General features: G+C 34.0%; 1 protein-coding gene across 2 annotated transcripts; it reads left to right on the top strand.

Annotated features, from left to right (window-relative positions):
• Nucleotides 1–229: 229 nt before the first annotated feature.
• Nucleotides 230–26,176, top strand: LOC126758346 (uncharacterized). 2 transcript variants are annotated; one of them, XM_050472595.1, is made up of 6 exons: nt 230–728; nt 14,752–14,888; nt 15,720–16,481; nt 16,884–17,013; nt 18,672–18,821; nt 22,630–23,228. In XM_050472595.1, exons 1-6 carry the CDS (start codon nt 671–673, stop codon nt 22,749–22,751), a joined length of 1,359 nt encoding a protein of 452 aa, XP_050328552.1. In that variant the 5' UTR covers nt 230–670; the 3' UTR covers nt 22,752–23,228. The 2 variants fall into 2 exon arrangements, with proteins under 2 accessions (XP_050328552.1, XP_050328551.1); XM_050472594.1 differs by having other exon boundaries at nt 232–728; nt 23,047–26,176.
• The last annotated feature ends 208 nt before the right edge of the window (nt 26,177–26,384 follow it).

Here is a 26,384-nt window from a genome sequence, read left to right as displayed (position 1 = left end):
ATCAAGTAAATGTCTAAAATGTGCTCACAAGCAACAGAAACAAAAGAAAGTCACCATCCAAATTCACCACTAACATGCGCCGACCAAACCTAAGTCACCCCACATGGCACACTCACACGTTCGTGTGGGGATGAAGCCAAAGGTTAGCGCGATAAGTGGCGACGTCAAAGGAAACCGTTGACCAAAACGAAGAGGAGCAGTTGAATGTCAACTCATGTTTACGATGTGGAGAGACGCCCGTTTCAGTCGAGTGCAAATTGTCAAATGCTACGGATGGAATTTACTCGGCAAAGGCAACGAATCGAAAACGAAACGCCTCGATGGGGTTGTGCTAATAAATAACAACAATAATAATAATAAAATAAATAACTCGAGCTAAAAACAGAAAACCAAAAACAAATACAGTGATGAAATAACGATTAAATACTAGTAGCAACAACGCCTAAAAATATACAAAACAAAATATTTGTGTACTCTTAAAATCGTGAAACGTAGCATAACACGCGATATTGTAAACAACATTAGTATAAACAATACCAAATAACGTAGTTCTTTCGCAAATCTAGGAAGAATGTGTGCGGAGCAAAGCCTTGATTTCAAGGAGAATTGAACGGGTTCGATAAAACGGCGTTAAGCGCATAACTCGAATGTGAAAAGATAATGTGGAAGCATGTCTTCCCACTCCGTTGTATCACTCTCATCTTTTAATATATTATTTTTTACACAGGGTATGTTTACACTGACTCATGCATTTTATATAACTCCCGCAAAGGCTGCCTTGGGCTTTGTGCGTACGCCTAAACCGTGGCTAATAAGTATTGGTGCAGATGTGTGACCACATGTATGGAACGTTTTGCAAAAAATGTACATACATTTGCGTGAAATGCCGATGGCACTGCCTACTCCAATGGTCCGCAGGTATCGCTTACGCAAGTTACCAGTACACCACTACTGGTACAAGAAAGCAAATTTTGCAGGGAGTCTCATTGATTTTTGTATCAATAATAACTTTATTTAGTATTCTAAACATGTACACATTATGGGAGTATTCATTTGAGTAGTGTGTTATTTCCTTATATTTCTTTGGTTATGATTAGCTAATTAGTGGTGATACGTTGCGTATACGTAACACATTTTTCTCAACAAATTTCCGCTTAATGTATCGTAACTTCAGATATACGCGTTCTTCTTCAACAAATGATAAAATTCATGGTTGCAAATACATATTTATTAAGGAAGGAAAATCCAACTTCATTTGCTCATAATTTCTATTAATACTTTTTCTATCCTCTCCAGCCACTCTAGCGAATCACTGCATATATGCATTCCTCCAACAACAATCAATCTGTATAATTGTTTACAAAGTGTTGTACGTATGTAAAATGTACACTGATATTTTAAAATTTACATTACTCCCTCCGTAATTGCCAAAAATTGAAATCGACGGTTTTTGGAAGAACCAAAGCAGTCATGAACCCCACGTATTTGTTCAATAATATAGGATAATGGTTTTCAGTATTTTGTAAATTTGCATGTTAAATTAGTTTCTAAAGTAATCAATGTTATTTGCATACATAGTACACATATGTATGTATGTATGTACATATCACATACATCTTCATTGCTTTCTTAATGCTGTGTTTTTAATTTTCAAATACACTTACGTACATACTCCGGTTTATGCTTATGTTAATTGTCATATATGTATGTATATGTTTATACATACATACGTTCATCACCAATTGCATTCTCTCTGGGGCTTACTTAACTAGTTGTTTCTTGGGTAGCAGCGAATAAGGTTGATGCATACAAAATCAAATATCAACGATGCATAATGCAAGACAAGACACATAGTGAGAGCGAAGATCTGGAAAAAAAATTATATTTAGTTCTAAAATTGTAAAATCTACTCAGAAAAGATTTTGGTTTCAGGAGAATGGAGGTGTTTATTAACATCCTGGAATTCCATATTTATAACTAAATCTATTTACCACTATTGCACTGAGTGTGCTAGGAACCCGTTGTTGATTACGTACCAATTTGTTCGCAGTCTATCATTCGCAATCATTGACGTCATTGTAATGCCCTGCGTTTTTTTTTTTTATTCTTTCTGACTCTAGAAGTACTTCTACACATAAGCAATTCTGAAGTAACTGAATAATGTCAGAGACACTTAATTTTGCACGATGGCAATGACCCTACCGTTATTTAGGTGAAAACCTATATGTCGGGACCTGCTCTTCCAATAATAAGTGTCTTATATTATTGAAATTCGGAAAAGTTGCAAGACTATGAAACCCGAACTTAGCCCTTCTTTTCTTGTTAATTTATATTTACGTTCGAATTAATTTATATGAAAATAAGTGCAAAAGAATTTTGTTCGGTGTCGTTTCCCCGATATATGTATACGCCCACATAATTTTACATCGCTAGCTCGCAATTTTATTGAACACCGACAAAAGGGAGAAAATATATTCACCAGTTTGAGAGATAATTACATCCTAACTTATTCGTTAGGTAGGAAGAATTATTATACTTCTGTGATGCTGTTAGAAAAACCAATCGGAAAAAAAATTATTTTTAATTTAATAAACCATACTGTTCGGTTAGGGGTTTTCCAAAAAATTGTATTTGTAACGTATGGATGTAATAAAGATATCTAATATCTTATATAACATTATCGATTTTTGTTGTTACTTTCAGATTTCATTATAATATCAATTTTGGCAAAAAGTAAGGTTTTACTGTTACTTTTATAGCAAGCAGCACCAATGGCAGTTTCAAATCACTTTTTGTTTTATTTCTATTGCACGTAATCTCAGTTAGTTCTGCCGTATAAAGTATAAGGCTGAGCATACAAGCAAATGGTACGTAAATATGTGTTCAAGTGGGGATCCAAGGTGATACCCTTTTGGCGATTCAGTTGACGCAATTGTTCGCATTTTTTGTTTGTTTGTGTTTTAAAGATTTCTTACACATTTCTTTATTTTTGCTGAGCGCCAAACACTTAAACGTAAAGAAGACTTTACATGTATGTACATATACATATGTATGTATGTTAGTACGAGGGTAGGTCGGAAATTAGTGTCAAACCCATTTCCTTTACTTTGTACTTCGTTTGTAGTACTTTGATATTCCAACGAATGAGTAGCTCATCTCAAAAACTGAGGGTAGTTCCCTGAGTTCGCGTATATACAAAGAAATCGACTCAACTCGTCACGACTGTCCAACGTTTCCTTCTGGATATCACAAACTTCGTGGCCAGCTTAATATAACCTCTTCAGGGTATAAATACACAATATATATTTTTTTACAAAAAGTAGAGTAAGTTTTGTAGACCTTCAGGAGTACCCTTTTACCTTGTTCACATAAGGATTTACGACCTTGGTTGTTCTATATATCGGGTGATTTTTTAAGAGCTTGATAACTTTTTTTTAAAAAAAACGCATAAAATTTGCAAAATCTCATCGGTTCTTTATTTGAAACGTTAGATTGGTTCATGACATTTACTTTTTGAAGATAATTTCATTTAAATGTTGACTCATGTGGTTTCAACAAGATGGCGCTACATGCCACACAGCTCGCGATTCTATGGCCATTTTGAGGGAAAACTTCGGAGAACAATTCATCTCAAGAAATGGACCCGTAAGTTGGCCACCAAGATCATGCGATTTAACGCCTTTAGACTATTTTTTGTGGGGCTACGTCAAGTCTAAAGTCTACAGAAATAAGCCAGCAACTATTCCAGCTTTGGAAGACAACATTTCCGAAGAAATTCGGGCTATTCGGCCGAAATGCTCGAAAAAGTTGCCCAAAATTGGACTTTCCGAATGGACCACCTAAGACGTGCCGCGGTCAACATTTAAATGAAATTATCTTCAAAAAGTAAATGTCATGAACCAATCTAACGTTTCAAATAAAGAACCGATGAGGTGCAAATTTTAGTTTTTTTTTTAAAAAAGTTATTTTTCTTAAAAAATCACCCGATACATATGTACATAGGTGTAATTCTTTTTCTTCACATTATTGCTCAAATATTCTGTTAGTTAGAGGCTGTGCAAACATATAAAAAATACTGTCTGAGGTGCAGAAGCACTTTTTTTTCTAAACGAGTATCGAATACTTTCTAATTAGCCATCAACAGCTGTGTATGCACTCATTTTAACAATTGCAGCATTTGCACTCTTGAGTTCGCTTAATTTTTTTTACCTCTTTTGGAGCCTACGAATATGAGGGATGCGTGAGAATATCCGAACTGTCCTGTTCGAAGAAGTGTGTTGATATTTTGTGAACTTTCCTGTTTCTGTTGACTTCCGCAAACATCATTCATTTGCCATATTTATCTTCCGACCTTTCCCTCAGCTACAACCTTCAGATACACGCTTCTGAAACTTTCTTCTTTTACACAACTTCTGTCCAAGCACTTATTCTGCACACTGACGTAAAAATGTACTCACGCACTGTATACAATAGTCAAAAAGCTACTTTTTATACTCTTGCAACATGTTGCTACAGAGTATAATAGTTTTGTTCTCATAACGGTTGTACGTAACACCTAAAACTAATTGAGATAGATATAGGGTTATGTATATATAAATGAACAGGATGACGAGACGAGTTGAAATCCGGATGAAAAGTGGGCGTGGCATCCCCTCTAAAAATTTGTATGTATATATCTCTTAAACCACTTAAGCTACAACAACCAAAGTCACCTAGCGCAAATATTATAAGAACTCCTATCGACCGTGTGAAAATGGATGAAATTGGATAATAAAACCCTTCACTCCCCATATAACGGTACTTTTAAAAACTACTTAAAGTGCGATAAATCAATATTAAATAGGAAACATTTAATTTTACCCGCCAGATAGTATGAGGGGGCTTTAAAAGGGCAAAGGAACGATGGGCGTGGCTTCGCCCACTTTTGGATGCAACAACATATCCCGAGATCCGCCCCACTGACCAAATGTTATGTTACAGAGGGAAAATGGACGAAATCATACTACAGCCACGGCTACTTCTTATATAACACGATTTTAAATTCCATCTGATTCTTTCCTTTTGAGTGCGCAAATCAAGAAGCAATTAATATAACGGAATAATGCCATTAGAGTACGCGACTTTGTGTCATATACATATATAAGTAATATTTTGAGAGAATCCTTTCCTGATAGTCGTATATCTGTGTGCTACAAATGGTTCGAATTGGGTGAATACTGCCTTTAGCCCTCAAATACCTAATATAAAGATTTTCGAACTTCCGGGTGATATAGCGGCCAAGATGTGAGTTATCTTACACAATTGAGAGAGCATGTTTATCTTATAACGGTGCATATTTGTGCTTCGAATGAAAAAAATCGGGTGAAAACTCGCCCTAGACCCCATATATGTAACTAACAGGCCTTTTGTACCTGAAGGTACTTTCCTGGATTTAATCCTTGCAAGTTGCAAGAGTATGAAATGTTCGGTTACACCCGAACTTAGCTCTTCCTTGCTTGTTATTTATACATACGCACATATATAAATACGAGTGTATTCGCTTCTACATACTTGGTTGCCGCTCGAAATGTTCATTTTGTTAAAGTGTGCAAGAAGTTAACACTTTATGTACGTAACTATGGTATATGCGCACGAATGCTAATCTAACTAAGAAAAAGAAATCCAAGCAAATTGGCATTCACACATGCATGTATGTCCATCTGTTTGTAAGTACATATGTGTGCTTTTTTGGTATGTAAGTAGCTGCATATAAATAAAAATACGTCCGCATGTGCAACATGTTTCTATGTTTGCATGTAAAGTTGTAATGTCAAGGACATAAACACACATGTGTACGAACATATGTATATAAAATTATTTGCTAGTTACTGCTGCTGACTTACCACCCTTGGACACTTGAAGGATAAGTAAACGAAAGACTTATATCCCGCTAAAAAATTCCAAGTGTTTTTCATGCAAACACTGAACGATTACTTTAGACAATATACAAAGTTTTATATGGAGCGTTTCGAAATCTCTACAAATAAAATTGTTCACAACAGTCCTATTTAGTTAAGCACATAATAATATAAAATGTCAAACTCTTACCACCTGTGCCTTCTGGAATTAAGTATTAAATAAATGGCTTGCTTAACGTTTCAATTATAAATTGTTCTTCGTTTACTTTTGGGGAATGAAAAGTTATAAATATTTGATGTGAAAAGCGATTTTCTACTATTGCAAAGATTGAAATTGTGCAAAGTTGAACTATTTGCTTGAAAAATATTCTTTGATACAAGCTCTCCAAGAGAGCTCAGAATGAGATCAAGATGCAATATGACGTAAGCATCTTAGTAAGTCCTGCACTGATATGAATGAAACATAACTTTTTTTTTATTTTTTTTTGGTCCAAATTTCGAACATAACACCATCGAAGTAGTATTGACAGTAGACCACTTTTGCAACAATTTTCACAGCATGTGGCACTAAGTGGAAGTTTTCAAAGAATTTGTTCACTTCTTGTTAGCTTTAAAGAAGCGTTGGAAATTGCCCACTGCGACAAGCTTTTATGTGTTCAATCGAGCTCATATCCCATTTAATTTTATTTTAAGTTTAAGCTTTAGAGAGATTAAAATTCCATCCGATTTCATTATATTGTATATTTATCACTTTAGCATCACAATGAGCGCTTTCAGTGAACGACTCGAGAGCTCTATAGCAGATAAGTATACCAATCTACGAGTAAGAATGTAAACAAAAGCTCGTATGTACAAAGCTACCTCAGAACAGTGCTGCAAGCATCTCAACGACAGTGAGAGCAATTAAAAAGAACATAATGAGCAAAAAGCGACAAGAGCAAAGCAAAACGTGCACCCAATCAAGATAAATACACAGTGTCAGGCACATACGCTCAGCCGCAGAAGGCAAGAGGATACTGCCACAATTAAAATATTTATGTAATAATTCATGACTGTAATATTATAATATTCATCACAGTCAGTATTGTTTATGCATAAACACCGCTTGTATATACGCAGAGGTGGTGCCTATTGTTGTTTAAATAAGGTGAGGGTTTATTCGCCCAAATAGCAGGTAAAATTCAGGCAGACGCTCATGACCTTTATTTCGAGGAAAATTAGATGGAATTTTGAATATGCTCAAACAACGCAAACACTTGCCTTTTGGCCACCGCATCTTCCCCATAAGTATACCACATGACGTCGGCTGATGTGGTGGCAATATGGTTGATGATGTGTCTGGTGAAATGATTATGATGTTAATTTGCATACGAAGATTAAAAAAACTCAATGCGAACATCGTGTTGCTTACTTTCCTTTAGAATATACATAAGTATAGATGAATTTCGGACACTCATATTTCCATATAAATTAAACATGTATTCACATAGCAGGCCTTCCAATAAGACTGCTTGCCCTAGATCTCTTTAAACAAGAACTTTATTTTAAAATTTAACTGAAAGGAAATATAGCGACAATAATCCATAGCTCCACACAAAAAAAAATCGAAGATATGAGATCCTTTCATCTAAGATGTTCCAATGTTTGGTGTTACTTAACCAATGTTTATATGTACATATGTATATGAAAATTAATTTTAACTAATTTGTAACGCTATATAAGGCGTACAGGGTAATTTGAACATATGTATGTACATGGTTGCAAAAACATGCATGCTTTCATTTATACTTGTATAATATACCTGAACCTGCAAGTGGGCACATCCAGAACGATTGTCAACAATCTGCCCTTTTGAAAATTGTGATGGTACCGTTTGTTGCAGTTGTAATTAGTCCATTCAAGTTCATGTCTCACATCCCAAAGCCCACTGCTCTTTTTCCGGTCTTTTAAATATCATAAAACCGCTTATTACCATTGTTTAATGGTAGTGTTTCTGCGGCGGCTTTATGGCGGAAGTGGCAACGCACATTTATTACATGTGTCGCTATAATCGTGCGCATACATTCATATGTATATACCCGAGTAAGTGCACAAGTATATAGTACCCGGGTGAATGCCTTTTACTGAGAGGGACGTGGGTTCAAAGCCTAGCTGGAGCAAAATAATTACCTAGTGACGCAGAGACGAATGAAGTGTATTTCTCCCATGAAATTTTTAATTAAAAGAACTTGCGAAAATATGAAAAATAAAGCTGAAAATTATGAAAAATAAAGCCTACTACCAAAACAAATTTTTAAGGATTTTTACACAGATACGTTTAAGGATTTATTCAATTAGCTACCTATATATTGTATTTATTTGACTATGTACTTTCCTACACAGAAAATTTGACATTTTTAAAGATCTTCGTTATTCCTATTGGATTGATAGTTTAGATTAAGATTAGCGTTCGCGAAATCCAAATCCTGTTTGGCTAATATGCCTACTCGCATCTTGGTATAATATTCTAGTTGTTTATGTACGGATATAATAGTGACGGAGCTGCACTATTTTGTGCTTTAAAACGATTTCAAAAATACCAAATACTATATTCTGTGCATTACTCTATCATTCTAAAAAGATAACATTTTAATTGCAAGTACACTGCCATTAGTTTTATTATTTAAGTTTCCGCTGCAAACAAATTGTGTTCTCCAAGCGGGATGTCGTGTCGATAATTCATATATAGCTGTACATAATTACCTTTGGAACATTTACATCGTAATTCAAATCTCCTGTTTAAAAGTCTTGATTATAATGCATTTGAACCTTTTGTAATTTTCATTTAGCCCAACTTCCGGTGCTTACATCCACATACAATTTATTCACATGTGGCGGCTTTTAGATCAAAATTGTCACGTTGTCAAACAAACAATAAATAATTAGAACTATAACTAAATTCACGTTTGTATGTGTGTACGCCGGTATAATGGAAGGTAATAATGCTATATCTATATTTTGTTTGTAAAATTGGCATGTTGCTGAATAGAGTAGAGAATACAATACCGTCACACCTGGTTGCATTCATGACAATCATGTCGCTTGGTGCCAACACTGTAGCTTTGGGATTTACCTCTTCTGTTTGTTTATTAAAATGAACATATGTATGTATCTGTTGACGAAAATGGCAATCAATCTTTGCATCATACCTAAGCGAATTGTTGACTGCAACTGCCAGCCCTTTGTCTTAGTCTAGCTCTATTTATACAATTGCGGAACAAGCAGCTATAATCAAATTTCCCTAACTAGATTTGCGTAACATAAGCAGCGCCCATAATATTGCACTATTGATCGAAGTATTATTAATCATACACTCAATATAAATACAACAAAGAGTTTGCAATAATTGAACCCCTTTTTCATGTTTTTATAGTTTTTAATGACATACTTGTACACTTCGATAAAAAGGGCTGTGGTAATCTTTTTGTATACTCTTGCAACATGTTGCAAACTGTAACTTGAATAAAATTTGAGATATCATAATGAAACTTTGTGTATATGTCCTTTGGCAAAAGAGTAAAGACGAGCTCGTAGATGGCCGTAACGAATCACTGCATCGACCACAAAACGCCATTAAACACGAAAACTTATAAAGTGCCATAACTACGAACTAAGTTAAGATACATAGCTGTAATTTGGAAAAGAAGAACGCAGTAGCAAGGGGCCCCTATGGGCTAAAACTTTTGAAAAAGTGGGTGTGGCCCCGCCCTTAAAGGTTTAATGTACATATCTCTCAAACTGTTCAAGCTAAAATAACCAAATTCGCTCAAGGTAAATCCTATAAGAACCGCTACCGACAATGTGAAAATGAATGAAATCCGATCATAACCCCGCTCATTTCCCATTTATCCATACAGTTACTTAAAGCTCGACAAATAAATAAATACCGAAATGGTGTGAGATTGTGTGAGATGGCTTTATAATGGCTTTTACGTAAAATCACATATTTCGGGAGATGCTTGACCGATTTTAACCAAATTCAGTAAACATCACTTTAATATTCCTATATCACAGTGTAAAATTGGAAATCGAACTACAGCAATGCTTACTTCCCATATAACACAATTTTAAATTATTTTTGGTTCTTTCACTTTCCGGTAAACAAATCAAGAAGCAAAAACTGTTCGAATCGAAACAAAACAGTTCAAGCCCCTCGATACCGCATATGCGGACCCCAGTACCTTTAGTAGACTTTTCACAGAAAAAATATATGTGTGAGATATATAGTTAGGGGTTTCACATAGTCTCATAAAGTTAAAAGGTTTAACGATTCGAAAACATAGCGTTCAGAGTTGTATTTGCGTAAACTTATTTTAGTATGTAATCCAACAACACATTTTTTAAACTAGTATAAAAATGTATGACTTTATGATTTTACGATGCTTTATGACCCGTTGTGAGTAACCCAAGTATAATTGAAATTTGGAGAGAATTCATTCCTGATAATAGTATATCTGTATGGGTTGAATCGGGTCCATACATTGCTTAGAACCCATATACCTAATATAAATATTTTCCAGCTTCCGGGTAACATAACTAATATCAGTATCGAACATCCGGCTCACCTTACTCTATATGATTGGTGATTGTATATAAAGAACTTTGATGACACTCTGGGAGCATTTTATTAGTCTGTGGCATTTAGTTCTATGTAGTCTTGGTTAAAATAGATAACATCAAATCAATACTACCCACAGCTTCCGTATATCAGTTATAATGATTTTAAGGTATTCAGTACATATATAAAATTGCTTCAAAGTATATCTGAGCAATGCCAACATTAATGAAATCACCCCGATCGTTTATCTGCCCCCAATATATACCAATGGGTCTGGCAGTGAACGAGGGCAAGACGAAATATCTCCTGTCATCTAACAAACAGTCGTCGCACTCGCGACTTGGGTCTCACGTCACTGTTGATAGTCATACCTTTGAAGTTGTAGATAGTTTCGTATATTTAGGAACACCACCAACAATGTCAGCCTGGAAATCCAACGCAGGATAACTCTTGCCAACAGGTGCTACTTCGGACTGAGGAGGCAATTGAGAAGTAAAGTCCTCTCTCGACGAACAAAAACCAAATTCTATAAGTCACTCATAATTCCCGTCCTGCCATATGGTGCAGAGGCTTGGACGATGACAACAGCTGATGAGTCGACGTTGCGAGTGTACGAGAGAAAAGTTCTACGAAAGATTTATGGTTCTTTGCGCGTTGGCCACGGCGAATATCGCGATCGATGGAACGATGAGATGTATGAGATATATGACGACATTGACATAGCTCAGCGAATTAAAAGACAGCGGCTACGCTGGCTAGGTCATGTTCGAATGGACGAAAACACTCCAGCTCTGAAAGTATTCGACGCAGTATCCGCCGAGGGAGGCAGAGGACGACATCCACTCCGTTGGAAGGACCAGGTGAAGAAGGACCCGGCTTCGCTTGGAATATCCAATTCGGCTATAATCGCGTAAGCGGTGTCCACGCCAATAAGGAAGAATGTACACCATACAATTATTTCCGTCTTTGAGTGATATTTTAATGAAACTTAATGGGAAAGTTTTCTTAAAAATTGTGTGGTTATGCGTGAATTAAAATAGAATTGATCTATGTATAGCTTGGTCAAAACCTCATATCCCTAACACAAAGAATTACCATCCTCTGGTTGATGTTTTCCACATTATCTCTATATATAAAATTTAGCCTATTCGGTTGAATTAATATCACATATCACACATCTCTTATTTGAAGACTTTTTAATATAAATTAGTTAACTAAAATATAGCAATAAAACTAAGTCTAAGTTTATGACCTTCAATATAAGTGAAGAAGATACTAAATTTTATTGATTTATTAATGATTTCATCGAATAATGGATGTTTAATTCTTTCGCAACATTTTTATACACTTGCAACATGTTGCTATAGAGTAAAATAGTTTTGTTCACCTAACGGTTGCATATATCATATGAAACTAATCGGGATAGTATACATATACATATATAAAAATGACCAGGATGACACGGCGAGTTCAAACCCGTGTGTCTGTCTGTCTGTCTAACCGTCCGTCTGTGCAAGCTATACCTTGAGTAAAAATTGAGATATATTAATGAAACTTGGTATGCGCGTTACTTAGTAAAAACAGCGAACGAGTTCGTAGATCGGCGTAATTGGAACAGTCCCACGACCGAAAACGTATAAAGTGCATAATTAAGCACTAAATTTAGATATCAAAATCAATTTAGCAAAGGGAATCGCAGTAACAAGGGATTTTGAAAATGTGGGCGTGACCCCGCCCTCTAAAAAGCTTAATGTACATATGTATCTCCTAAACCAATAAAGTTACAAAACAAAATTTACATAACACAAATATCATATACATACTCCTAAGGAGAACCTCACTCCATTTGTGATGATATTTTTCAAAAACGCTAACATGAAAACAATAAGAATCATAATTATAACTAAATAATTGGTGGAGTAGAGCCTTCCTTCTGGTTGTTTAAATATACTCGCTAGTTTCAAGTTTTAATATAACATATAGGTACGTATATTTAACATGTACACGTTACAATCGCACATATTTGTGTATGTACTTACATATTTCTCAAATACTCTGCGTCGCGTGGGTCTGTCCTGTTCTTGTTTTTACTTTGGGGTACAATTAGTTTCTGATTGTGTTGAGCCGGCAAATCCATGGCCGTAAATATTGCGAATTTCCACCTTTCAATGGCATTTATTTAAGAATATTATTAAACAACAACAAAAAGCAAAGGAAATCAATTGATCAATTTACGTAATTCAAGGTCAGTTGTCGTGTGGATTTCGCTTTTGTTTTGCTCTAGTTTTGTTCAAATGCATTGTGTTGCCACATTTGATTGCTTGTAGGCGTGAGTGTTCCCACTGAGTGGTCACTGACGATGGCTGGGGCGCTGCGCTGGTGATCGTTCGCCCTATGGCTAGCCTGTGAAAGCAAATGACGATGGTCGGCATTGTGTCCACCGTTGCTACAAATACACGCGCCAGTTAAAAGAACGTCTAAAAATAGAAGCAACGACTCAAGAAGCAACAAAATACCGACCGATTCGCTTTAGTGTGGCGAAAATTTACAGTTCAAATAAAAGCTTCAGGAAAAGCAACGAACGAAGAAAAGCTGACGTTGTACTAACTTTCAATGTTTGTTGTGGCAAATACATGCAGTGGTACTGGCGGAAGTTTTCATATAATATAAATAATAATGATAAAATAATTATTATTTCTTAGTCACTGGGCTATGGTAAATGAATAGGTTTGTAATTAAAAGATAAATGAATATGTATATAATGTATTCCCTTATAAATATACCTACCTACCGAAAAAAATGCACAATTCTCCAATACATAAGAATTTGATAATATTAATGAAGAAATAATCGAAATTGTCTTACATATGCTTATGATCGTATTATGAGAATGTGAAAATCTGAAACTGAAAATTTCTTAATTACCATAGTAATTAGACTTTTCTACAAAGAAAAATATTCGTATTGCTACAGGGTCCACAATTTATGAGACGAAGTCATAATTAAGTTTTACAATGTTCGTGTTCATAAAGCTCAATTGTTTTAATGTGCGGTCAGCTGAGGTCAAAGCTCAAACGAGGGGATCTTTACTTTTTAATTGTAAAACTGATATTTGTAATTAAGGAGTTATTATTACTTCGCAAGCATATGTGAAAAAGTCACTTTGTATTTGTAACAACAGCAACACTAAATTGAAAACCAAAACTTGCCGATGGGTAGTATGACCTCTAGCGTTATTTGCATAATAGAAGGGGTACAAGAAGTGGAGATATACCTATGTACATATATACATGTTAGCAACTTTTCTGCTGCTTTTCACCTCTGGCATTTCGACCTTTGTAAAGCTTGTTTGTTGTTGTTCCTAATGGTTGCATGCTAAGTAAGCATTCGTATAAAGTAAAAGTGATGATTTCTTTGATAAACTATTCTGAATCTCTACGTCATAGTCGTATTGATTAATTTCTAAACAAAGTTTTTTATAGTTAGGGGTTTCACATAGTTTCATAAAGTTATAACGATCCGAAAACATAGCGTTCAGAGTTGTATTTGCGTAAACTTATTTTAGTATTCAATCCAACAACAAATTTTTTACACTACCATAAAAATTTATGATTTTATGATTTTACGATGCTCTATGACACCTTGTGAGTAGCCCAAGTGTTATTTTAACCCTCATAAAACAAAAAAAGAACTTGGAAAATCACTGTGTTTAAACAAAACCGAACATTAGATGGTATCTGTATATTACAGAGTTACGACAAAATACTTATGAAAAAGAATTCGAGGATTTTACCAAAATTAATTTCGCGTCTTTACATACCTTTAGCGTTTTAGCGTTTTTTCTGAAATATTTTAAATTGGAAACTATTGATTGTAGAGATCTATAACAGACCTCCTTAACAAAGTTTAAAGAAAAAGCTTTACTGCACAAGAAGTCACAACATGTTTTATACTCCGTGTGTTCGTCTAACGGTTGTTTGTAAATATAATTATGTACACATATACATACATATGTATATGACGAGATGCAAATTGTCTACATACATATGTACATATGTATTTAGAATTTTTTAACTTTAAGCTCAATAGTTGTAAGGTATGAAATTTTTCTTAGCACCGTGCCTTAGCCACGGTTGCTCATTTATACATTTGCTGCCCTATAAGCTTTAAAGGTTCTCCGTTTTGAATATTTAAGTACTTCTACAATTAAACAATTAATAATAAGTGTAACCACATAATAAATATTATTCAATGCAGTTCTAACGGTTTTAACATCGTCAATAAAATACCACGAGTACGTGACGGATAAAGGCAAAAATATTTCCATACCCTGCACAGCGGAGGGCAACGTTATGTGGGTTAAGGAAGGCGGCAACAATAGCACCATAATACAGGTGAGAAAATGGTCACTTACTTAGATATTACTTTACATAAGTATATTTGCATACCTATCCATATATAAAATAATAATATTTAAATACGTACAACGCGTGGTTTCTAATATACATACATAAGTACAATCTGTTAACAAATATCTGCGCGTTCGTGGCACTCCGAACTAAAATATACTCTCTTACACATAACCATACCTACATTTGAAGTGGATTCAAAAATTCGAATTTGAGCAGCCGTAAAAACTTGCGGCTGAAAATATTGTAAATTTGCATATTATGCAAGGCAACGGCAAGGGGCCAAACATTGAAATTATTTCCACTTGAAAAAATACGAAATTCCTACATACGCAAGTTCGCAAGTCAGAGGCACAGTACAAATGCACTCGCTCTTCTTTAAAATTTTTGGAGCGTAGTATTCTTCTGCGGAAATTGTAAGTCATGCCAAATAAATATGATATATGGGTAAAAGTATCAAATTATTAATTGTTGTTGTTGCGGTCCCTTGTCCGATATAAATCCGAGTCCGTACGGATTAGCGGAACTATCCAAAGTATTAGCATTTATTAGTGGCTTCATTGCCCACAAGATTGCCAAAATAAATCTTGCAAAACGGTTGTTTAGATCTATTGTCTCAATAAGTCTGTTCAACCTGGCCCCTCCGGACTAAGAAAAGATCACTTACAAGCCGTGTAATCCGAAAATCACCATCACTTGCGCTAATAGATAATAATTTCTATTTCTTCACTTTTCCGATATATATTTATACGCATATACGAGTATATAATACACGTTGATAACTTAATGGATTATAAATTATATTCTCCATTGCAGACAGGTAAATTTTTAGTGCTGACCAATGTATCGACCGACGAACGTGGTCTGTACGTGTGCTTTGCTGCGGTTCCTCCACGTCAATCTTCCGCCCCCATTACCGGCTCCAATGCACAAGCAACAAATGAACAGAGAAAATCAATAACAGCATCATTGCCTACATCTGCCTCGCCATCGACGGCGTCATCGTTGATATTGACATCAACGTCATCATCGTCAACCTTATCATCGTTAGAAGATATAAACGTATCAACAATGATGCACACAAGTGCAACAAATGCTTCAACTACCTCATCGCTTCCAATGCCAGTGCCCACAATAGCCGTAGCCACCGCCACAAACGCAAATGCAAACACAGTGAATATATCGACGGCGCAGCAAGTTTCAAAATCTGACAAAGCTACCACCTTAAACAATAGTGGACAGACAATGGAAGCGCCTATACCGGACGCAGAACGGAAGACAGAAGCAAATAATGGTGATAAGAGCGAAGAAGAAACCGAGGCGGAGGAATACCAAGCTGTCGAAAAGGTCAACTTGACCGTGCGCACACCGCCAGGGCCTGTTACACAACTTTACTTCAAGGCATCTACTATTCTAGGTTTTCTAATCTGGCGTTTTAACAAAACCAATTCCGGTGGTTATCCAGTGCGCAGCTTTACTGCCGAATTTCGCAATGTTTCGTATAATGAGACACCCTACAACCAATCGTTCGAACACGAATGGAGTCGTATGGACCCAATTAATATTGCGCCGAATGTTGTAAGTTAGAAAATCCACCTACACGAATATATATTTTATATAGACTAACTATCTAGTCCGTTTTTATTGAATCCCTGAACATTCTCCTTGGAATTGATCTGTTGTTACAATGCCAGTACCAGTGCACTTAATATATGTATGTAGGTATTGCAAATATTTCAGTGGCAAGTGGCCATTACGACCACATGACATGAGCAAAATATTTCCGTTATTTCATGTGCATGCAATGGAAAACAACCCTGGTACTTGGTACTTGCGTGCTATAATTTTCATTTGCATTCATTTCATATCTTTGCCGCCACCCACTCGATAAGAGTCGCACTAACTTATTTATTTCAAAAATAATATATTCATATGTTTTTTTAAATTAACATCTTATCGAATATCAACGGACGAATTCAGCGGCAAATGGAGGTATATCGCCTGGAGCCCAACACCACATACGAATTTCGGATATGGGCCAACAACCAGTTAGGCAGTGGCGAGGTTGTTACCACCAATGTAACAACGCTTCCTGAAACCAAAGAGGAAGGTGAGTGTGGTGTCAATACAGACAGACAGACAGAAAGCACTTAATAACGATCTTATAAAAGGCTTGTAATAAAGCCAACTTACTTGAAAAACTCTAAATTCCGTATGTGGGAAATGTTCTACGAATCATTCTGAACAACTTTGCCTAAGAAACTATTGGTCTAAAACCGGTGTCGAGCCAGCGATTTTTAAGGCGAAATTTAAAAATACTGATTAATCGATTGTATGGAAGATATGTGACAAAAGATCAATAGAATATCAAAATGCACCTACGTATTAATTTTCCTTCGGATTTTTCGAAAACTGTGGTACAAATTTTTATGATCCTTAAAAAACTTCGCCTTAAAAACTGCGGGCTCGAAACCGAGCTTAAATCCATAGTCTCCTTCTCAAAGTTCTTCAGAATGTAGAACATTTCCCGCATACGCGATTTTTCCGTTTTTTTGGTTCCCTGTGAATCACCCCGCTTTTATACCTACACACGTAATTGTGTTTAACTGCTAAAAGTTGTCTACGTGATCAACAATATGTACTCATAAAATATTTTTTTTTGTAATATACTCGTATGGACATGTTAGAGTGGAATTTGCTAAGTTTTTCATAATGCGATCTTCGATTAGATCAATGGCAGTGAATGTACAAATGAGTTTCATTTAAGTGAGTAAGCGATAGGATGAACATGGCAAACGTATAATCCTTAATTGTGTTCAATAGCAAAAATACAAATCTCTACGTATAATTTATATCCGAAAGATAAAAAACATAAAATAGTTTGAACAAAAAATATTTAATTACTTGCAGAATCGGTAAAAGAAGACAATTTGAGTATGTTTACAAAATTTTATTTCGCTAATTCAAAAACATACATGGATCGCTGCAATTGAAGAAACATTAAATTGGGAATTTTAATAAGTCCACCTTCATAAAAAATTAAATCTCTCCCAACACAAAATATGGGTCTCAAGATGTCAATTGTGTCTCTCAATTTTTGAAAGATAGATACTTTTTTGGCATTAGCTAAACCAAATTTGCAAAATATACGAATAATATATATATATATACGAATAATAAATTCCCGTTATCGTCTCATATACATAGTGACACCTTACTTGAAAAACAGCCGAATCGATCTAAATAATTTAAAAACAAAAAAAAAAATATTTATGTAAATTCGTTAGAAAATGTGCCGTACATTCAAAATATTTGAAATTCGATGAAATTCGGCTAAGCGTCAATATTTGTTTTCGAAACTCTTCACGATTACTCTTTCATATTATTCAAGAAATAACTTCTTTTGTTCATTAAACATAAGCCCCCAACAATCTTCGACCAGCTCCAAAGTTATCATTTCTACACTCTTATGTAATTTATTATCAAAATGTAATTTCCAGATTTCCATAAATGTATGTAGCCTTTAAAGATGTATCTGTAAATGTGTCTATCATCCTAAATATACACATACGTACATACAAACATACACATAGTCATACAATCATAGATATGAACATTACCAACATATGTATGTACGTAATGACACTAACATGAATATGACTTTTTGCTATTATTTCCTGTAACTTTTACTATTTTGTTGTGTGTTATTGTTCGTAACTCGCCTTTCCACGTATCTTTCTTTTTTATATCTTTTTCTTTCTTATATAGATTTAATACGCCTTATACAACCCGACTTAGATAATTTCGATCCGCGCATTTGGATAATCGCCGTCAGTGTTGTACTTGGAACTCTTGTGATATTAGCAATTGGACTATGTATAGTTTTATCGAAAGAATGTTATCAATCATCGCAAACGGGTACTAACCATAATACAGATACTACAAACAATATCACTAGTAACACTAACTACACCGCCACCAGTGCTATAGCTACTCGTAATATACCTAATGCAGATGCTGAACGCAATTTGAATGTTGTTGTCATGGCTTAATTTCATTTAGAGCGCGTCTTTGTTGTTCGCCCTTTATTATTTTATCATTATTCCTTATTTTGCTTTGTGTACAATTTTAAATAGTATGTATATCAGTGCTTTTGCTTTGATACATGTATGTATGTTTCTATAAACATAAATAAGTACTATACTTTATCAATTTTTCAATGATTGAAGTGTGTAAATATTGTTTATTGTTTGCATATCGGGTGTTTTAGATCGCTTGCGACAAGTTCCCTCTTATATATATGTGTGTCTATTTAAAGCACCGTTTAACATGATGTGACAGAACATATCCAATATAACATATTACCCGTGCCTACTTTTCTAGAATTAAATACAAATGCATTCGAAAGTTACGTATACCACACGTAGTACACCGTATGAAGAAAATAGCTTTTGTCGATAAAATGGACCACTACACTTACTTACTATATATATAATATACATATATTGCAATGAAATCAACGTACAGAAAAAAGTAATAAATATTTTTTTTTATCAAATATCAAATTTGACCTGAAATTTTGCCTAAATGAAGCGCTACATGAAGCCTCTAGTGCTTTTAATGCAATAAATAGAAACATAAAGCCAAATTTTGTTTAATAAGATAAAGCATTGGCAACAAAATATTGTTGTGTTCATAATTCTGAAGCTTTCAATACTGAAATATTATTTCAAGTTTTCAAACTTCATATTATGATCTTTTAAAATGGTATACAGAGTCCTTGGTTGTTTCAAAAGTTTGTTCGATTCGGTACACTACCTTTATCTGCCAGCTTGTGTTGTACGGTGTAACGAGTCAAAGGATAGATTTTATTTCAACATACAATAAAAATAACAATAACTGATTTAAAACTTTCATTCGCATTTTGTAGCAAGTGCAATCTGAACATCCCCTTAGTGTTTTGCACATTTAATTGCTCGAAATTCGGGTTTAACAAATATGAAAATATACATGTAATAAAATTGTTTTCATTTTTAATACTGAAATATCCTGCACACTTTTTTGTTTGTACTTGTACCTTCTTCTTTTCTATATTTTTATATCTACAGTGCTCATGAAGAATAGAAGGAACATGTGTGTGTCAGATGTAGGTCGTTTTCCAATTTCGACCGAATTCAGTAGGGCCTTTTCGCGTAATGATTGCAACAAATTTATTTTTGTTTGTACTAACTCTTTCAGCAGTTTCTCATTGTATAGATTTGTTAAAAATTCATCCGAATCAGGTGAGCTAATGCGTTTTGGTTTATTTTCAACTTCAATCTAAAATTCATCTTCAGAATTGTTTTTCTCAATCAGTTCCTCCTAAATCAAGTAGTTGTCTTTAATCCAGTTATTTATTTCTTCTTCTGTAAAAGTAACCTAATAAAAATGTATTGTTGTTAATCATAAGTTTTTATCACAGCGTTTAAGCCTTCGAGAATATTTGAAGCTTCCTTTTCCAAACTTTCTTCAAGTTTTCATTTGCTTCAAAACACTAAGGGAAACGTCGTAATCATCTTTCAGGTTGGCAAAGTTTAAAATATTTGTCCAGCACTTGACCAAAGTCTCTTTTCTGAACCAAAGATGTAATAGCATCACTGAAGTTAATTTTTTGTTTCATTGATTCGACCAATTCGCATTCAACGGAAAAAATGGCTGCCAACAGAGAATTTTGACGATATAACTTTGTTATTCTTATTGCGTTTTGATTCATTACTTTAATGAAAGGAGTGACATTGTAATTGAGGCATCTTCAGATTTTAATTCATTTTCGTTTGTACGCGAAACTACGTTTTCAAGAAGAAGTAAATACTTTTGAGGCAATCCGACTTCTTATACTAAATAGGACATCGCCTAATTAAAGAATAGATTTGTTAGAGGGTAGTGTAGTTGCCTGTGGTACAAACGAATTTTTTAACAGAGTTGATGTCATCTAGGCTGGCTTTGTACTTCACTGGGGAGTTAACATGCTTAAATATTCTATTCACTTGTTTCACTCAATTTAATCTTGTGTTCTTCAGTAGCATTGGCACACACTAAAAATATGATACTATGTTTTTCACATTTGTTTTTCGGTGCCTGTTTTTTCTTAATTTGTGGAAACGTATAATTTTTCCGAAAGAAGTTTCCAATATAACCCGAATTCATCTGCATTGTAAATTAAGTCAGGACATAAACCAATTTCGTGTATTTTAGCTAGTAGCTACTTTTGAATAGCTCAACTAATTCCGGTCGCGAAGATATGTAATTTTTCCCCTGAGATCGAAATAAGTCATATTGCGTGTCGCTTCAGTCATCGCTGGCAAAAAATCTTGAGCTATCCTTGCTTAACTCCTTAGCTCTTGCTTTTAAAATTAATCCGTTGATTGGGTAATTCTTGCTGCGTTGTAATAAAAAAACATTTGTAAAATTCATTTTTATTATCGGAAGTTTTGAAACACGAAGCGTTTTACATCTTCCAGGGCCCGATAGAGTTTTTTTAACACATTCAAAAATTTGTTTTTCTTTTTTACAATTCCACAAATTTGAACCTATCACTATTGATTTTTTTCGTACGTTCGAGTTATCGTGTGTTTGAGTTTTCGCGAGTGCACTGTATTATGAAGCACAGTAAGTTCCAGCATATACTTGTATGTATGTATATAGGATATATTTAAAACCATTCTGCTGAGAAAAGATATATATAAAGAGACAATATAGAGCGCTTGATAAATCGAAAAAGCGGTCATCTTAGTTTTTGATGATACCTATGATTCTTTTTCGAATAAAAGCTGAATATATTTTCGCTCATCTATGTATATATCTTTCTCATAAACAAATATGTATTCATGTATACATCTTGGCCGTGGATGAATTGCCGCGGGGCGCCGGAGCCCCTGTGAACACTATACCACGACTTCCGCATTTCAAAAATAGAAAAGGTTTCGATAATTTCAAGTTTTCTTAAATACTTTACCAGTTTTTGATTTGAAACATACACTTAATCATAACCTTAGGGCTTACCATGATGTTTGAAGTAAAATAATACACACGCATATATAATATATGTACATATTATTGGGATAAGGCCCAAAAGCATTACTTCAAATTCATAAATCAAAATTAAAAAAATGTATTCTATATTAAAGTTCGAAACTATATTTCAATACTGTTGTTTTCATTTGAGACATGGATGTTTGTGTATAAATTTTAATTTGGTCTTAGATTTCCCTTTAAACATAGGTTATGATTTTAAACAATTTCAAATAATTTCTCAGAAAGATTAAATTAAAGAAATCTAACATTTCAAATGGACAATCAATGAACTAGAAAATAATAACTTTTTAGAAAAAAGCTTTGTATTTATACAGTAAATATACATACATAAATATGTGTACTTAAAATACGGTAGTTTATGCGATTTACACTTTTCCACTTTTCACTCAAATAGTATTAAGCTTTATTGTTGTTTAGAGCAAGGAGCTAAAGGAAAATACAAAAAATAAATATTTATGTATTATTGTAAAATAATTATCTTATCTGTAAATATGTTGAAATGAATTGTATAATGTGTGTTGTTGTCATTGTTATTATATTGTTGTTGTCGTTGCTGTTGTTGATAGAATTTAAATATATAATAAAAATACATTATTGCATTCGTTGATGAAAATTGCTTCTGTATATACATTTATTTACTTTTTTATTTTAGTCATATGCTACCTAAAAGAGAAATTTATAATGTCAACAAATCCAGTCACTTTGCTCTATGCGCACACCATCATCATCGACATCAATACCATCTTAAATGACATTAAAATTTTACAGTTATAAAACGGGATTAACGGCATTTTCAAAATACACTCTTTCTTTATTCTTCTCTTTTCCATTCCACTATGCGTCTCTCTCTCTCTTTCTCTCTCTTTTGCTAAAAATCTCACTCAAATCCAAATAATTATTATTCACGCAATATGAAAATAAAAATAATTAAAACAAATAAATTGAAAAACAAATAACATAAATACAACTCATATATGTATGTATATGTACACTCTCAATTTCTTTATGCACTAAATATACATCGCCGACTTATTGAAAAACATAACGCGAATTCCTGTTGAACATATAGATTTCGAGAACGGTTGGGAAAGCATAGAGCTTATACCGAATATAATACTGAATCCGGGTTTCTGTGAGTCGGATGGATCCGAACCAGTGCAGCCGTACACACGAACTATCATCTTTGGTGAAGATGACGAGAGTGATGGCTACGAGAGTGAAGAATCAGATCACGAGCCACCCATGGAAAAATTCAAGCGAAAAGTGTCGGTTTTCTTCACAGGCCCCACAATAAGACGCATTTGAGTTAAATCGGATGACGCCTCTAACGGACGCGGCGAAATAAATAGCATTTGTACATTTAATATTATTTACAATTTGTTTTGCTCACATTTTGGGACGTTTGTGATTTATAGTACTAAGAGATTGCACCATTGTACAGGTTATTTTTCTTCATCATATAGATTTTAAATTGTTAATATGCATATTTTCGAATATAGAAAATCATAATTCTTCTCAGCAGTGTTGAGATACAATTTTTAGGAGGCGATTGCAGTACCGTTGCTTCAATGCTAGCTTAAGATTCTAAGCAACTATTTGTTAACACTGATAAGAAAAAAATCATTATAATACTTGTAAAAATATTATAGTAACAAAAATGACAAAAGTTGTCGCATAGGAAAGAATGTAGGTACTTATATTTAAGAAAATATAAGCGAGCTTTTGTTACGAATCAAATTTTATAAATTAACGCCTAAGCAAATTGTTATTGAATATACACACATATATACATATGTACATACAAGCAAACACAAAGTTAAAGACATTTAGAAAATGATCAGTACGCATATGGAAAGAAACTTACTCGAATACATACATATAGACTCACGATCCATCTCAGTTCTCAGTTCGTCAAACGCGACCCCCTTATTAAATTTAATATCCACCCTTTTCGTTTCTAATCCCCAACAGAGTGAATTTCAGCACGAGCACGAGCACGAGCGAGACAATGTTTTATTGTGCTTTATATAGAGAACAACGCAGTCTAGCCTGTAGTATTCCTGCATCCTTCTTAATGAGCCACTTATCGTCTGCTTTGATTTTTAACTTTCATCGGATATTCTGATGTACGTGTGTTTTTCGTTCAGTCTATTAGATCTGCAGGCGAAATTACTGAGTTAGTGTTCCTAATTAAACCCGTTTTTAGTTACACACACACATGTACATATGCCTATGCAAACACGACTGGAAGAAGATGAAGCTTAGAACTTAGGAAATTACTACCAAATAATGGATGAAACGATATGCATAAATAATTGTTGCTGTGATAAAATTTCAATTGGAAAACGCTATGTATTAATAAATTTAATATATTACAAAGTTATTAACTAAAGCAAGCGCTCACATTTGAATGAAGATTGAATAAATTGTACATTTTTGTGGGGGCCAACACGTTGTCTTTTAAACACTAAAATGTTACTGATACATAAACTCAAATATGCGTAAATATAATTGTATCATTGTTTTTTTTTTTTGTTGTTTTTTTTTGGTACTCGTATAATTGGTTTGGTGTCCTTAAATCGACAAAGTGGTGATAACGAATACGAATCTCTTGGAATGAGAGAGGTATTAGATGAACTCTTTGTCTTCCCTTCATGGCACATTCCGTTTCTTTATTTCATGACAATCAAATAATTGTAGCGATTAGCAAAAATTGCCAAATTGTCTACTTATATGTGGTAATTGTCTGATGTAATGAGCAGTCTGAAAGCTCTATTATAGTAGTCAAATACCTTCAATAAATCCGGGTCATAATTACTAATTGTCCAAATCAAATATCTGTCCGAAAATCTATTAAAAATATCCAACCATTCGACACTAAAATGTGATATGATGGCAGATTGATTGAATGGTTGATTTCTTTATATTGAATAGTCGAAAAAGTCTTTTCGTATTTCTAAGTAATCAAATTTTAACTTATTTTTTTATATTTATAATAATAAATAAATAAGCAAATAGTATGTGCCATCTTGGTCGACCACTTTTTGTCATTTTTCCGCTAGAGACATTATTCCATCAACGTAAAACTTTCATCAGTGTAAATAGAAATTTCAAAATTTCTAGAACGGATGGTTTAACACAATGTGATTGGTAGCACTGGAGATTTACTACTGCAACAACATCTATTGACAAAATACGAAAAGACTTTTTTGACTACCCAATATATCGTTATCTCCGTTTTTCCAACATCTTTCTTTTACATGGTACATAACTCTGGGATACTTGGCGCTTAACTGCCCAACCATGCCCATATCTCATAAATGTTACTTATAACACAAACGCAATTATCCGACTTCTTCACTGAGTTATCCCACTTGTCAATTAGTTGCTTCTCTTCCCATCTGTGGTTCGTGCCTTGATGCCATCCAACAAATGGAGATCTGTTCTTAATTATTTATTAAAATTGATTTGACTCCAGTTGAAGAAACATCCTCTATTTGAGAGGACATACATATACAATTGAACACACATTCATACAAACATACATACATATGTGTAAAGGTAGTTATACGATTATACGAAAAACAACAAGCACAACAACCACAGCGTGGGAAAACTAAAAGCATTCAAATAAGAGCCGCATTAAATTTAGTGATCAAAACGCCTTCAAATTGCAATTATACAAAAAAGAAATGTAGAAAATTATTAAATACTATTAATAAAAAACAACCGAATAGTAAATGCAAACACGTATGCTTTTGTGTAAATATTAATTTTTAGAAATAAAGCAGCGAATTTTTATTGCGACATACACATACATACATACATACATAGGTATTTAAATGCAATGACGCTTGATTCATACACGCCTTTGTGTGCGTATATTATAAAGTCTTAAATAACTACTTTGTTATTATAATTTAAAAGCAATCATTGAGACAAATGTATAATTTATGATTTACGGTTACCCCTAATATAAAATACATACACATATATGTATATATAGATGCATATATAGTGGAAAACGCGCCGTATGTTAGTTGATAAAAGCCCCCAAAGTATACCGAAACACCGCTGAATATGCTTCGAACATTAAAAGCTTTTAGGTATTTCTATATGTAAATGTCGCAAATTAACTGTAATAAAATAAATTTATACAAATAAAATAAAGCGAAGATTCAAAGTATTTTTATACTTTATCAACCAGCATTTCAATAGAAAATAATACTTAAGCAAAGGGTAAGTAAAACATGTTTTTTTATCAAATACTATTACATTTCCATTAGTAAGTAGAGTTACCAACTAAACACAAAAAAAAACGATTGCTTTAGTGACCCTTAACATATAACACTTTCGTTAATTGCTTATTTCGCCTGCCTTTTTTTTATAGTTTTTATACTTTTGCAG

The sequence above is a fragment of the Bactrocera neohumeralis genome, chromosome 5 (assembly GCF_024586455.1).
Source record: "Bactrocera neohumeralis isolate Rockhampton chromosome 5, APGP_CSIRO_Bneo_wtdbg2-racon-allhic-juicebox.fasta_v2, whole genome shotgun sequence".
NCBI lineage: Eukaryota > Metazoa > Arthropoda > Insecta > Diptera > Tephritidae > Bactrocera > Bactrocera neohumeralis.
Note: the sequence above shows the minus strand (reverse complement) of the source record. Positions and strands in the feature narration are given on the sequence as shown.

Excerpts from the sequence above, each read along its gene's own strand:
- LOC126758346 (XM_050472594.1), top strand. The coding sequence starts at position 671 with ATGTCTTCCCACTCCGTTGTATCACTCTCATCTTTTAATATATTATTT. Across the intron at positions 16,482-16,883 it reads TTAATATTGCGCCGAATGTT|CGGCAAATGGAGGTATATCG; the intron begins GTAAGTTAGAAA and ends GGACGAATTCAG. Across the intron at positions 17,014-18,671 it reads TCCTGAAACCAAAGAGGAAG|ATTTAATACGCCTTATACAA; the intron begins GTGAGTGTGGTG and ends TTTCTTATATAG.